Source organism: Haplochromis burtoni, unplaced genomic scaffold (genome assembly GCF_018398535.1).
Source record: "Haplochromis burtoni strain Fernald_Lab_line unplaced genomic scaffold, NCSU_Asbu1 Contig_98, whole genome shotgun sequence".
Taxonomy (NCBI): domain Eukaryota; kingdom Metazoa; phylum Chordata; class Actinopteri; order Cichliformes; family Cichlidae; genus Haplochromis; species Haplochromis burtoni.
This window is the reverse complement of record NW_024582459.1, coordinates 1,032,542-1,045,134: the sequence shown is the minus strand read 5'-3', so window position 1 is coordinate 1,045,134 and position 12,593 is coordinate 1,032,542. Positions and strand designations below refer to the sequence as shown.

The 12,593-nt window shown below is 41.3% G+C and overlaps 1 protein-coding gene across 5 annotated transcripts in view; it reads left to right on the top strand.

Moving 5' to 3' along the window:
- The window catches only part of cacna1c (calcium channel, voltage-dependent, L type, alpha 1C subunit), a 218,234-nt gene extending 213,191 nt beyond the window's left edge, over nucleotides 1-5,043 (top strand). For all 5 annotated transcript variants that reach the window (XM_042222950.1, XM_042222948.1, XM_042222952.1 and 2 more), the window contains 7 exons: nucleotides 1,412-1,540; nucleotides 1,662-1,786; nucleotides 1,893-1,990; nucleotides 2,115-2,211; nucleotides 2,297-2,405; nucleotides 2,488-2,656; nucleotides 2,814-5,043. In XM_042222950.1, the coding sequence (XP_042078884.1) occupies nucleotides 1,412-1,540; nucleotides 1,662-1,786; nucleotides 1,893-1,990; nucleotides 2,115-2,211; nucleotides 2,297-2,405; nucleotides 2,488-2,656; nucleotides 2,814-3,317 (1,231 nt within the window). In that variant the 3' untranslated portion in view covers nucleotides 3,318-5,043. The remainder of the gene's footprint in view (nucleotides 1-1,411; nucleotides 1,541-1,661; nucleotides 1,787-1,892; nucleotides 1,991-2,114; nucleotides 2,212-2,296; nucleotides 2,406-2,487; nucleotides 2,657-2,813) is intronic.
- The last annotated feature ends 7,550 nt before the right edge of the window (nucleotides 5,044-12,593 follow it).

The following is a 12,593-nucleotide window of genomic DNA, read 5'->3' as shown; positions in this document are numbered from 1 at the left end:
CACAAACCCCTCCACCACGATAAGGTAGCGATTCAAGGAGGGTCTTTGTTCCGTCTGAACATAAAACATTTCTCCAGAAGTCATTTGGCTTGTCCATGTGGGACTCAATATATAAATGCGTTAACTTAAATATTTTAATAGGTGGTTCTGAAGGTTCTACGATCTCTTTTAACTTTGATGTTTCACTACTTTGCCAAAGAAACTACTGGAAGACGAGTGTTAGTATCCACAATGAAGCATTTTAAATCCCAGTGGGCTGAGAAAATGCCAACCAAGAAATGAGCCTCTGCTCCAGAATCGACACCTTTAAGCTCGACTGATATTTGCAGCTGCCCACATGGGTGAGCCAAATGGCTGGTCTAGGTGGAACTTGCCAAGGGAATTTTAATGGAAAATTGGTGGGGTGTATCTATATATTTGAGCCCATGGGTATACTTTTGAACCTGTGTGGATTAGAAAAAAATCCAGAATAAATATAGATCTTGTTTTTAAACTTATTAAAGATGTATGCTGTACAATTATTCCACCCTGGAAAAAGAACATCCCCAAATTACCATGGCATTCATGCCCATGATGAATGTAAATAAACTTCTCACCGCAACTGTGGATGTGACTGGGAAGAAGACATCTTTGAGACGCAAAGAGAATTATAACCTCCTCGCACCAGACAAGCACAAGTATATTATAAATTGGATTTGAATCTTAGTCTCCTGAAGGAAAATCTCGTACCTAACCCATCGTACCACAGATTCTGACTCGGTACATGGTCTTGCTAGCTCTTTACGCTACTTTTACAATTCACTCGGTCTGGTCTGAACATATTTGTGATTAGCCTGTCAGAGCCCAGAGAAGGTGCATGAGTCTAGTTTCCTATCAGACAACTGTATGAAAGGTTGCTGTGGAAATTTCCTTCTGTCCAGTGACGCCAAAAACGCCAGCTCCAGCTTTTTTCTCTGATAAGCAGTGATTCGCAAAAAGCAATAGCCTCAGATTCTGGGACTTTACTGACCTTCAAATGATGATAGCAGCATAAAAAGTACTGTATTAAAATAGAGCTCCCTCAGAGCAACATTCCTTCAGAATATAGTCTCTTCTGTGTTTTTTAAAGATGTCTGAACTTCAGTCTTGCTATCAATTGCTATAATCCAGGTGTTGCCTTTTATTGCTATTCACCATTTTGCTTCAAGAAAATAGCTGCAATATCCACCCGCTTCTTTTCAGACTCTCCTCCTCCTTTGCCTTCCTACATGCAGTAGCTAAGCATCCATGGGTTTCTCCTTTCAGTTTTATTGCAAGTAATTTTTAGTGTATTTACATGTACTTGTCTGTCTTCCTGTTTTTCCGTGTGTCGTGCGTCTTTATGTTCATTCTGTGTTTTTGTTTGTTCGGCCGTTTGCTTGTTTGTCTGTAGCTCAGACTCGTGTGACAGTCATCTGCCAATCATCCGAAGAGGGGAGGGGTCAACAGAGGAGACATACGACGAGAGCTATGTTGAAGACAGGGTGTACCATGAGGATGACCACTCGCTCTCGTCTGACATGTAGCGTTTAAACACATATGCACTCAAAAACAGCAACGAAAAAAAAGCACATTTATTCCCCAAGCCTTTAATATTTCACAACTTTTTTTCTTTATATTATGCACTTGTGTGCTCTTGTTAGGCTGGTGTATCATGATGACGCTTGTAAGCAGTTGACTCCCATGGAGGAAGCGGAGGAAGTCGACGACAGAAGAGGAGGAGGGTGGCAGTCTCCCAGGAGGGTCTTCCTCTGTCCCACTTCTCTGGGTGAGAAGACCCACTTTTTAAAAAAATCTTGCGTATAAATTGCGCCTGCTGTCATTTACGCATCTTTACGTGCTGTGTTTTTGCATATTTGTGGCATTGATATCAGGGCGGAGATCGTCCTTCCATCTGGAGTGTCTCCGGAGACAGTCGAGGCCAGACGTCTCTCAGAAGACGGCTGTACCTTTACATCTTGTACATCATCAGGTAGCCTCAGGACGCCTACATAATAGAGGCAAACACAGAGTTACAGATGCACATAAAAAGATGTGCAGAGAAAACATAATCCTCCCGGCAGCTCCTCTCTAACTCTCTCCCTCTCCTCCTCCAGGCTCTGGCTGTAGCAGGGTTGAGTCCTCTGTTAAGACGGAGCCACTCACCGACCCTCTTCAGTCGGCTGTGCTCCACACCTCCAGCAAGTCCCACAGGTTAACCAAGAATTTTGAAGCACTTTCTGTCCTTGTCATATTAAATCAGTGAGAGAGTTCTAACTAATGTTTATACTTTCCTTAGCTCAATGCAGTGATGCCTCCTACCAGCGAGTTCCCTCTCTGAGGCTAGAGGGCTCCAACTCCCATGAAAAGCTCAATACCAGCTTGCCCTCTGTCAATTGTGGCCCATGGTAAGAAAATAAAGCTGCTCCAAAAACAGTTTAAGCACAAGTGACGTTTTTTAGGTTTAAAACAAATCACTTCCCCTCCTAGGTACAATGACAGTAATGGGAATAGCCCGGTGCCCAGTCCTAGCCCCACCCCTAGCATGCCAGCGTCCAGTCAAAGGGCACCGAGGCCGGTGTCGCTCACTGTGCCGTCGCTGTTGGGGAAAGACTCCAGCTCGCTGTGTCACGGCAGCGCAGGCAGTCTAGTGGAGGCAGTGAGTATGAGTTATATGTAGCTGTATCTGTGTATAGGATCATGAAGGATATTCTCTACCTGTTATTTAGCATATATTCAACACCACACTGTAACACGTGACACATTAAACCTTTCTCCTCTCTGTCCATCCTTCTTTTAATCTTTTCCCTGTCAAGGTCCTAATATCAGAGGGCTTGGGTCATTTTGCTCAGGACCCCTCGTTCATTGAGGCGACCAAAGCGGAGCTGGCTGATGCCTGCGACATGACCATCGAGGAGATGGAGCACGCCGCCAACAATATTCTCAATGGCACCTCGCCCACCAACGCCACATCCAGCACCTCCTCCACCTCTCAGCACAGCCCTAACGGCAACGTCCTCCCCTTCCACACAACAGCAGCAGCAGCATCAACGCACAGGGACCGAGTGGTCGGCTTGAGTCCTAGTGAAGGTGGGGGAGAAGCCACAGGAAGCAGAGGCTCCATACACGGTCCCTCCTCTATAGAGGAGCGGCAGGAGCTGCTAGCCAGAGAGAGAGAACCAGAAGAGGAGGAGGAAGAAGAGGAGGCAGGAGGGAGGGAAGAGGGGCACTACAGAGGCTCGCTTGTGATCGGAGGAGCACGACAGAGGAACAGCGGGCTGTTGGAGGACGAGGATATGGAGTGTGTGACAAGCTTATAGGAGTCAAGTTAATGGGTTCGATCGACGAACTGGCCCCTCTGACATCATCAGAGACTGATGCTTGTCAGGTGCTGCTTACAGCACCGCGGCTGGCTCTGTCTGTCCCCACCCTTCACATACACACACACACATACAAACACACTCTGTCGCTCTGGAGAGTGGCGGCCAGTGATGCAACCTTAAACACTTGGTTATGACTCTGTTAGTCTATGAGTTAGTATATGGATGGATGTTTGCTGTAAAAGCGATATACTCTACGAGCGTGTGCTTACGCACGTTTGTCAGTGTGATCTAGGATTTTTTTTCTATCTGTGCGCGCATGTGCGTGTGTTCTCCACACGTGTCTGAGTGTGTCTCTAAAGTGCCTCACAGTTTTATCATGTCCTCAGAGTGTTAAGCGCAGAAAAGTAGACACAAGCAAAAAAGAAAAAGAAAAGAGATAAAGGGAAGTATGACTGAATGAAGGTAGACAAGAAACAACACAGCCAGGAAGTCCTTCCTATGGTTCTCCTGCAGACAACATAGAGTGTTTAATGTTTTCATTTCCTACGCCTACTTTGTGTTGTTGTTGTTTGTCTGGCCGCCATGACACCAGGTAGGGGACAGCAGACCAGCTTTTGAAAGGGGTCAGTTTGGATTACTGTCTGACCACACCCACTTGAGGTCAAAGGTCAACTCCTCCTCTTTGGTTCACTGATGATGAAGCGCTGTATTGAGTAAAACAGGGATGGAAAAAAAGCCCTGTTTGAAATCTCATTTCTCCTCCTCTTCCAAAGCTAAGGAACCATGGAGCACAGCCCTGCCAGCCTGGAGGTGGGATTGAGGTGACACACCACCTCCAGCCAATGGGGGGGAAGGATTTGAGGGATGGTCCAACAGCCCCAATAAGGCTGCAATAGGGATGGGGGGCCCAGGCAGAGGAAGACACTCTCTGGCCAACAGGAAGCTAGCCAGCTCTTTTTATTTTTATTCCACCGCTGGTCAGGAAAACTCCAGCGAGAGACAAACTTGAATCGTCTGTCAACGTGATCTGGCTCCGCCTCCTCCACCGGGTTTCCTTGTTTGGCCACACCCACTCGCTGCCCCGAACAGGAGCACTGGGTGGCTAAGCAGAGACAGCGAGCCCCCCCTTTCTGCCTCATACCTCGCCGTTCCTCACTCCTTCCTCCCTCCTCTTTGGTTACTTCACCATCCCTCTCCCTCCATCGCTGAGTCTTTTTGCTTTGTCAGCCCTCGGGGAGGCGTGCGTTTGTCGAACGGGGCAACAAAGATGGCGGGGTGCGCGGGAGAACGGGAGTGAGCGATTGAAATGAAAAACAGACTCTGACGTCAATCAAAGACACTTCCTTCTCCAGGACCCTCCTCTTCCTCTCAGCGTGGAATCCTACTGGATTTGCTGCCACACACGATTTCTACAGACCACGCCCACTATGTATTTAACAGTTCAATATTGTGCAAAACTGGCTAGCCATGACTATTTTTGTTTTATATTCATGATGTTATTGGTTTAATTTATCCTTGATTTGTTTGCACAATCGGGGTGCTGGTCTTATAAATGTATTTTTGCTCGGTTTATTTTAGGAGAATTTTAAGAGGTTTTAAGTAACGAAGCAGGGCGTAGTGTTTGTGTGCGAGTGCATAACTATATTTGTGCGTGCGGATGTGTGTCTGCGTTTTAGTACAGGATGTATGAATGCGTGAGATAGAGTGTGTATAAAAAATTGTGGAGGGGGGCGTCTATCACTCTATCAGTATGCACCTTTAACAGATTGAATCTATTTATATATTTATTTCCAAGAAGAGAAAAAATGTGTGTGTGTGTGTTTGAGTGATTTACTTGTGTATTCTAAAAGCTGATTTTAAGCCTAGACAGTAAATTAAGGTAGCATTACAAGTATGGTCTTGTTTGTTTGTATGTACGTGAGGGTGTGTGTGGGTATGTGCGTGTATGTGTGATAATGGGCCTCTTTAACACAGGGTTACCATGGACAGGCATGCTTCCAAAGCTTTGTGATTTCATTAGCAAGATTTTTACTTTTTAGCCAAGCTGCAGACTCAGAAGCTGCTCTGTCTTCAACAACTAGTTTTTGCATAACTTTTCTTTATTTCCCCACTCAGAGGTACTTAACTGTAAGGTCTCCAGCAAGGTCAGAGTGAATTATAGATCTTTCAGGCATTGCAGTTTTTCCAGACGGTAAGAAGCCTTTTGGCAAGTTGCTGTTTTTCTTAATCATGGCGGTTGTTGCTCTGAATTTTAGAAGTCCCCTTATTCATAGCGGCACAGTGACAACTTGTAAAGGAACTCAGAGTGGGGGTGGTACCTCGCGTATCACACATTACACGACCATTTGAGTTTAAACTCCAAATTAACTTTTAGGGCTGGTGTACAGATGCTGCAAGACTTCTGAATCACACATCTTTATATGAGGCTCGTATCATAAAATGTATTTTTTTATCAGGGATGGTTTCAGAGATAAAACCGACTTCCTGTTTGTGATATTTATGATTTACTGGTAAAGACAGTTTTGCTGAAAAAATTAGCATACAAGCAGGAAATTTTACTGATAATTATAAGACGATGATAATTGTTTGGTTAATGTGATAAATTATTAGATAGATAGAAATCACAAAGCTTACATTTTGGATGGAAATTGTATCCTAAGCTACTTTTTTTTCTTTATAAGTAGCCTGAAATTTTTTGATGGATCGTTCTCTTTTTTAACTCGATCCTTGGGTATAGTTTGAATACACTGAAAGTACGACCACTGCAAGGTATTTCATTCAAGCCTCAGCATTTTACACAGGGCACAGGTCTCACTTCGGTACTGTACCGTCTCCAAAAGCATTCCTGACATCAAAATCACCTCATTGGTACCAACTGCCACATGTATTATTATTATCATTATTATTATTTCTACAATTTAATAGTATTTAAAAGTGAAATCGATAAATATGCAGAATGTGTGCAGGTAAGAAATAAAAGGGGAACAGATTCATGAAATTCAGTCTTAAAAATTTCAGAATCAGAGAAACTTTATTAATCCAAGAGGGAAATTGAGTCCCAGAAGGACGAAGATGAAGCTTATTATCAGTTTTATTTTCCAAAAACTAAGCATCTTCCACCTACACTGTAAGACCCTTAAATACAGGTTGTCAATGGCCTAGCAGATGGATTCTCAAATAGGGAGAAATCTAATTGGTGTTAACAGCACTTTCAAAATGCAAAGTACACCAGGAGAATACCAAAAGTCACCAAACAGTGCATCTTCATGTTTTAGTTATGACATTAATGAGTCATTTTAAACCTAAATCACAAGTTTCTCTAGTTAATTCCAAGAAAAATTCGAATACACTGCAAAAGCCTTTGCCATTTCAAGTCATCAGCGATGTTGAACGACCACCTAGAGACACTCGTATGTCTTAACTTATGGCCATTCGTTTCTCTTTAATTTACCATTAAGGACTTACTGTCGAGCTCTAATTCCTTCATGTTAAGCAGAGCAGCTTTGTGGCAGGGAAGGGAGGTATGCATGGACACACTGCCATACACTGCGTCCTGTGCCAGTACCAGACTTCTGACATTATTATGCAAACTAAATGTGAATGTTGAGTATGTTCTAGTGGCAGTGATGATGTTGTTTTGTGGTTATGACACTGCAAACTCTGAAAAAGTCTGTTTTGTCAAAAGGAATTAACCCTCCTAACTTATGCCCCCAAAAAATCATTTGCCTTCATAAAAATACTGTCAACATTTCTTTGAATTATTGTAAAAGCACCTCTTAAAAAATAATAATTTGCTGGCATAAGCTGACAGGACCGTTTGGTGGCTAGTTTTGCTATAAGCTGCAGATCTGGGTAAAGTCAAGAATGTTAATACCTGAAAAGTAGCACCAATCTTTGTTCAGTTCATCAAGCTGAAGTTTAGTTAGCCCTGAGTTTAAAAGTCAATGGTTCTAGCTGTTCTGCTGCAGTGGAGCCATCAGCTTTTTACTATGACTATGACTATTTTATCAGCTAGTATATCAACAGCCATGAATGTGGAAACCAGTAATGAGTGACAGTATTGGATAGGAACATTTCCACAAGATTGCATAACATATTATAAACAGTCCAGGACCATCTCCAGCTGATAAATAATGAATTAATGTACTTAGACTACATTCACTTTACTTTTGTGTTCCTTATAAATTTTAGCCTATAGATAAATACACAAAGCAACCCTGCAAATCAGAAGTACCACCCAGGCTTGGTGAGTGTGATTTCAGAATTAAGAGAGCTGTGGTGCCCCCGTGTGGAGTGGAGCAGCATTGCCATTTTTATGTCCCACATAGAATAGCACGAGATGTTGTGTTGCAGCGTAACGGTATGAGTGGGTGTAATCCTGCAACCCACAAGATATGCAAAAACAATGCAATAACTATGACTGTATACAAGGATCCTGAAGTAAATATGTTTGTGAAAGTGAAGAAAAAAAACAACAACACAGTATCATGAAGCTGTATTATTTTCTGTTTGTTATGTTTTTAAGTCACCTTGGTGGTTTCCATGCCAGAAAACCTAACATACTTGAAATCAGGTACATTGCAGTGAGGTATAGTGCAGATGTATTTATTTTTCATTCTCGTCGCAGGGTGTAGGTCGAGCATGTTCTTTTTTGTTGTTGTTTTTTTTTTTGACGCAGTGACCTGAAGGTCAGTGTTTTCCTCGTGAATTAACAAGCAGTCAGTGGAGACGCAACAAAAGCGACTGACCATATTTCCCCAGGTTACCACTTTCTGACTGTATCTTTTTATGTTGCTTATTTCCCCTTTTTGTTTTTGTTTTTTTAAGAATTAAGCTTGTTGGGTGTAAACATTGCATGAGGTTCACGTGTTGACATTTGAGCGTTCCGGGTTTTGCAGTTGTTTTGTTTGATTCAGGTTAAATATGACTATTTAGTGTACATAAAATGATTAAAAGCAGTATTTCTTCTTCAGAACTGACTGGACAGCAGTTGAAGAGTCCACGGAAGGTGATTTTGCATATCTTGTGTCTTATGTGCTTTTAGTTTATTTTCCTGATGCATAACCCTGAGGAGGACAGCGAGATGAAATTTAAGAACAGATAAATGATAAAGTTTAATATTTTTCCTCTTGCATTCAGTAAATAAGGCTTTGTGTTGCCATATTACTTTTAAATTGATTACTGGGACAGACTTTGATTTAAATCCAGGTTGAGGACAGACAGGCAGGAGTTACACAGCATATATTCAAATGTTTCTAGTCTATAGGATGATATTCTAACATTTTTACTATTCAGTGCCAGTCACAAATAATTTACTAGGCATTTATCATGCTGCAGGTCATATAAACACTCATCATTATGAGTAAAATTGCATTCTTTATTGGTCAAATGTTTGTGTTTCAGCTCAAATGGAAAATAATCTTATACAAAACCTGCAAACAAATCTACTATAAAGACTGGTGTGTAACTGTGCTGTAAACAGTCAGTGTGTAATATGATATTGGTACCAACCTGCAGTGAGGGCCCCTTTGAACAGAGCTGACTGATTATCAGGAAAAGCTCAGGTATAATCATTTGCTTTGATAGGGACCTAATATGCTTTTTCATATTTCTGTCAGCTATATACTGTTACGATATCCTCATATTTAAAGCTTCAAATAGCGTATGTACGAGTATTCCATGTGAGCCAAAAGCTCAAACTTCTGACTGATCTAAATATTTTTTTTCAGATGTTGGCTCTACATAAATATACATATGCATAAATTATCCCAAAATGGTCATTTCGGGCACATATCTTTGACTATGAGCACAAAAGCTCTGCCCGCCTGTGCTTCGAACCTTAGAAATTTGCCTTAAAGGAAGTTGAAACATCTAAAGTTGCTTGTTTCAACTCATTTCACTTGTATTTATATAGTGCTTAATCACAGCAGCAGCCACATCAAAGAGTTGTATCTTCTAAAATGAAAGGTAAATGACCCCTGAGCAAGCACTTGGCAATAGTAGGAAGGAAAAACTCCCTTTTAACAGGAAGAAACCTCAGATAATAGATGAACAGAGAGGCTGCACTAAAGTGCAGTGTAAAGTAAATAAGATTATTTTAAAACGTAAATCATGCTAAACTACTCTGGTAACATCTGAGAATAAGAAAAACAATATTAAGCAAGCATAATGGATCCCCTTTAGTCACGGCTCATTTCAGTTTGTGGTAAACGTGCACCAAACGTGCGTCTGTGAAGCTCTTATCATTTATTAGCCACATCTTCCACCTTGAATCCACTACGTGTGAGGGGGTCTTTTTGTATACTTGTGCTCTCTTTTCCCACATAGACAGATGACAGCGGGTTTAACAGGCTGATAAGCTGTAGCCGTCCTGGATCTCCACCTGCAGCCAGTTAAACTGTAAACAAAGCCCCTCTGCCACAAAAGGGTGCAGTTCAAATGGAAGTAATTTCCTCAAGTGAAAGCAGAGCTGGAGTGGGGAACGGCTTAGTCCCTGACAGATGGGTGACAATCTATTCAGCGGTCGACGACAATGGGAAGACGTGGGCGTTTGGCCTGAGAATGTTGAACGCAGAGATTATTTCATCATGTTTGGATTTCTGGAGGGTGATCTGACATGGTGGATTATACAATACATTTAAGTAATGTTTTATGTGCATAGGGATATAAAATATTGGTCCTATATAAATGATGATATCTTTTGTCTCACCACTAGCCAATGATTGTATATTTTTATATACCATATATAGCAAAATATTTATGAACGTATGATATTTAATCACCAGAATGTTAGATCAAGGAACAGGAAGGACACTTCTATGTAGGCTTGCTGACTAGAGGTCAGTATGAATTCCCACTTTAATGTATTTTTTAAGCAAAAGGAAGCAGCAGGAAATAAGGAAGCACCGAAGAAGAAAACTGAATGTTTAAGCTATGGACGTTTATGGATGTTTCATAGTAAATCGTGGGGCTTTTCAACTTATTGCCCAGATTCTGAGCTGTTGAGGAAGATTCGGAAAGGTTGCTTCACAATCAGCTACACCACAGGAAAGCAATCCATCGCCCCTGCTTGTGACTCCAAAATTAAAAGGCTCAAGACCCCAACTTTAAGCAGCAGACAGATCCAAATCCTGACATGCTTTTGCTCGTGTTTGTTTTTGTGTTTTGGCCAGAGGTCTGAAACGTCCTACCAGCAACCTGTACGTGCAGGTCAGAGTCTGGTTATTACTCCTACTGTAGCACTGAGAGACGTGTCTCTCTTCAAGTAGTCCTACATCAGCAAAACATATACACACTGTACATTTTTAAAAGACCTAACCAAAAATGGCACCTACCAAGGACTAGATATCTTTATGGGGGGGAGGGTTTGAGCCGTTTAAATCGTGTAGCCTCTTTTCTTTTTCTTCTTTTACTTCCAAAAAAGATATTGGAGGACTTGATCTACATGTGTGTGTAGAGTCATTTATTCATCTGCGTTGTGTGCAGAGTAGGAAGTCAAGTAGTTTTGCGCCTGATGAACTAATTCGATAAGATCTTTTGTCTGCATTTACAGTAAAAGCTCCAGACTCCAGTGCAGCAATTTGACCGTTTATTTCAAAGAAAGCAAAATGAATTCAGGTTGGTTTTGCCATATTTATTCACCAACAATGTTATCTGCTGGATTTAGCCTGGAAATACAAACATGGTCACTGCTTCATAAAATCTTGACACTGGGAAGCCACAAAAGGATGACAAGACTGATTTTTATCGTTACGGAGAAAAGCTGCTGTACATTGAGAAATTTTTAATCTGTTCAGTATTTAAAAAAAATGAAAATAAACTAACAAAAAAATAGCATTTTACACACTTTTTAGAAGTATTAGAGTTGTGTGTTTATCCTTAACTTTGCCAGTTCGGAGAGTGTGAGGCTGGAGAGCAGAAGTCTTGTAATCTTTCCCCGTGTCGGTCACTCAGATCTCCTCACGTGGATCTACCATTGTTGCAGCAGATGCATATTATATTTTCTTGTAAATCAAAGCGTTTGTTGATCACTGTTTGATGCCGACAAAGATATTTTAAGATGACTATTTTGAATATAAATTGTATTTTATTTTCCAGGTACAATTAGAATAGCCAGCTGTCGTAGGAGTAGAATTAAAATCATCAAGAGAATCACCTCAGATGTTATTTTGACTTCGATGCTAATGAACGCTTTGGGAAAGAGGGCAGAAACGGAAAGCGGGAACATATTGTTACATGCAACTTTGTACTGCATGTCTTCTATTTTAGATATTAAATAATAGGAATATTATAGCTATATTATATGATATTAAATGACTGTTAGGGGCAGGTTGTTGCAGCTTGTGGGACGGATGAAAGAATCTGGTTTTATTTAAAGAAACATCCTTATCAAGTTTCAGGTGCCATGCTGTGAGTTTATTTATTTAAAAAAGAGAGAGAGAGAGACTGATTTTGTGTGAAGATTTACGTTCATCTGTTTGTTGCTCGTGCAAAGACGTGATCTTATGAAGAAACATCACAGGTCGGTAAGGAAATGCAGTGGGGCACAGGTGCATTTCATTCAGTCCTTGATGGACTAAATGCGATCAAGGACACGCAGCCTGTTTAAAACTACAAATTTGGGTTACATGATCATTACACGTATTTAATCTGTTGGGATCAATGAAATCAATACATCTTCAAAGTAGAAGTGATTGATTTAGCTTTAAATAAGTGATCACTGCTGAATTTCATAGCCAGCTCTTTGCATGTTAAGCAGCACTCGCACATAGCAGCACCCAAACAGCTGATTTTAATCATTTTTTCCCCTCATAGCACCACGTTAAGTCATCAGATATTGGTGGCGACGTTTTTCCAGGGCTGCTAAGCTCTTAGCTGAACCCAATAGATGAAATTTGCTTGCCCAGTGGGTTTAGGAATAATGTATAGACTAGAATTCACTCATCGTATAGCGGCACCTACAACAGCACCTTTTATGTGAATATTTAGTATGACTGTTTTGTCAGGACCTCAAAGACCTTGTGTGTTATCCCGCATTCATTCCAAATCACAGAGAGCCCTGCCTGGCACTCAGTTTTGACACTAAGATTGAGTCTTTCCGTAGCAGCAAACGCGACTCTCTTTGGGATATTACTTCAGAGGTGTGGCAGCAGCTTTACAATGCAGACTTGACTGTCAGCGGTTCTGGTTTTGGAACAGCTTTCACCTCATTAGAACCACGAATGTCTCCGCCTGTATCTGCTTCTCCACTCTTCATTTTACAGACAAGAGCTA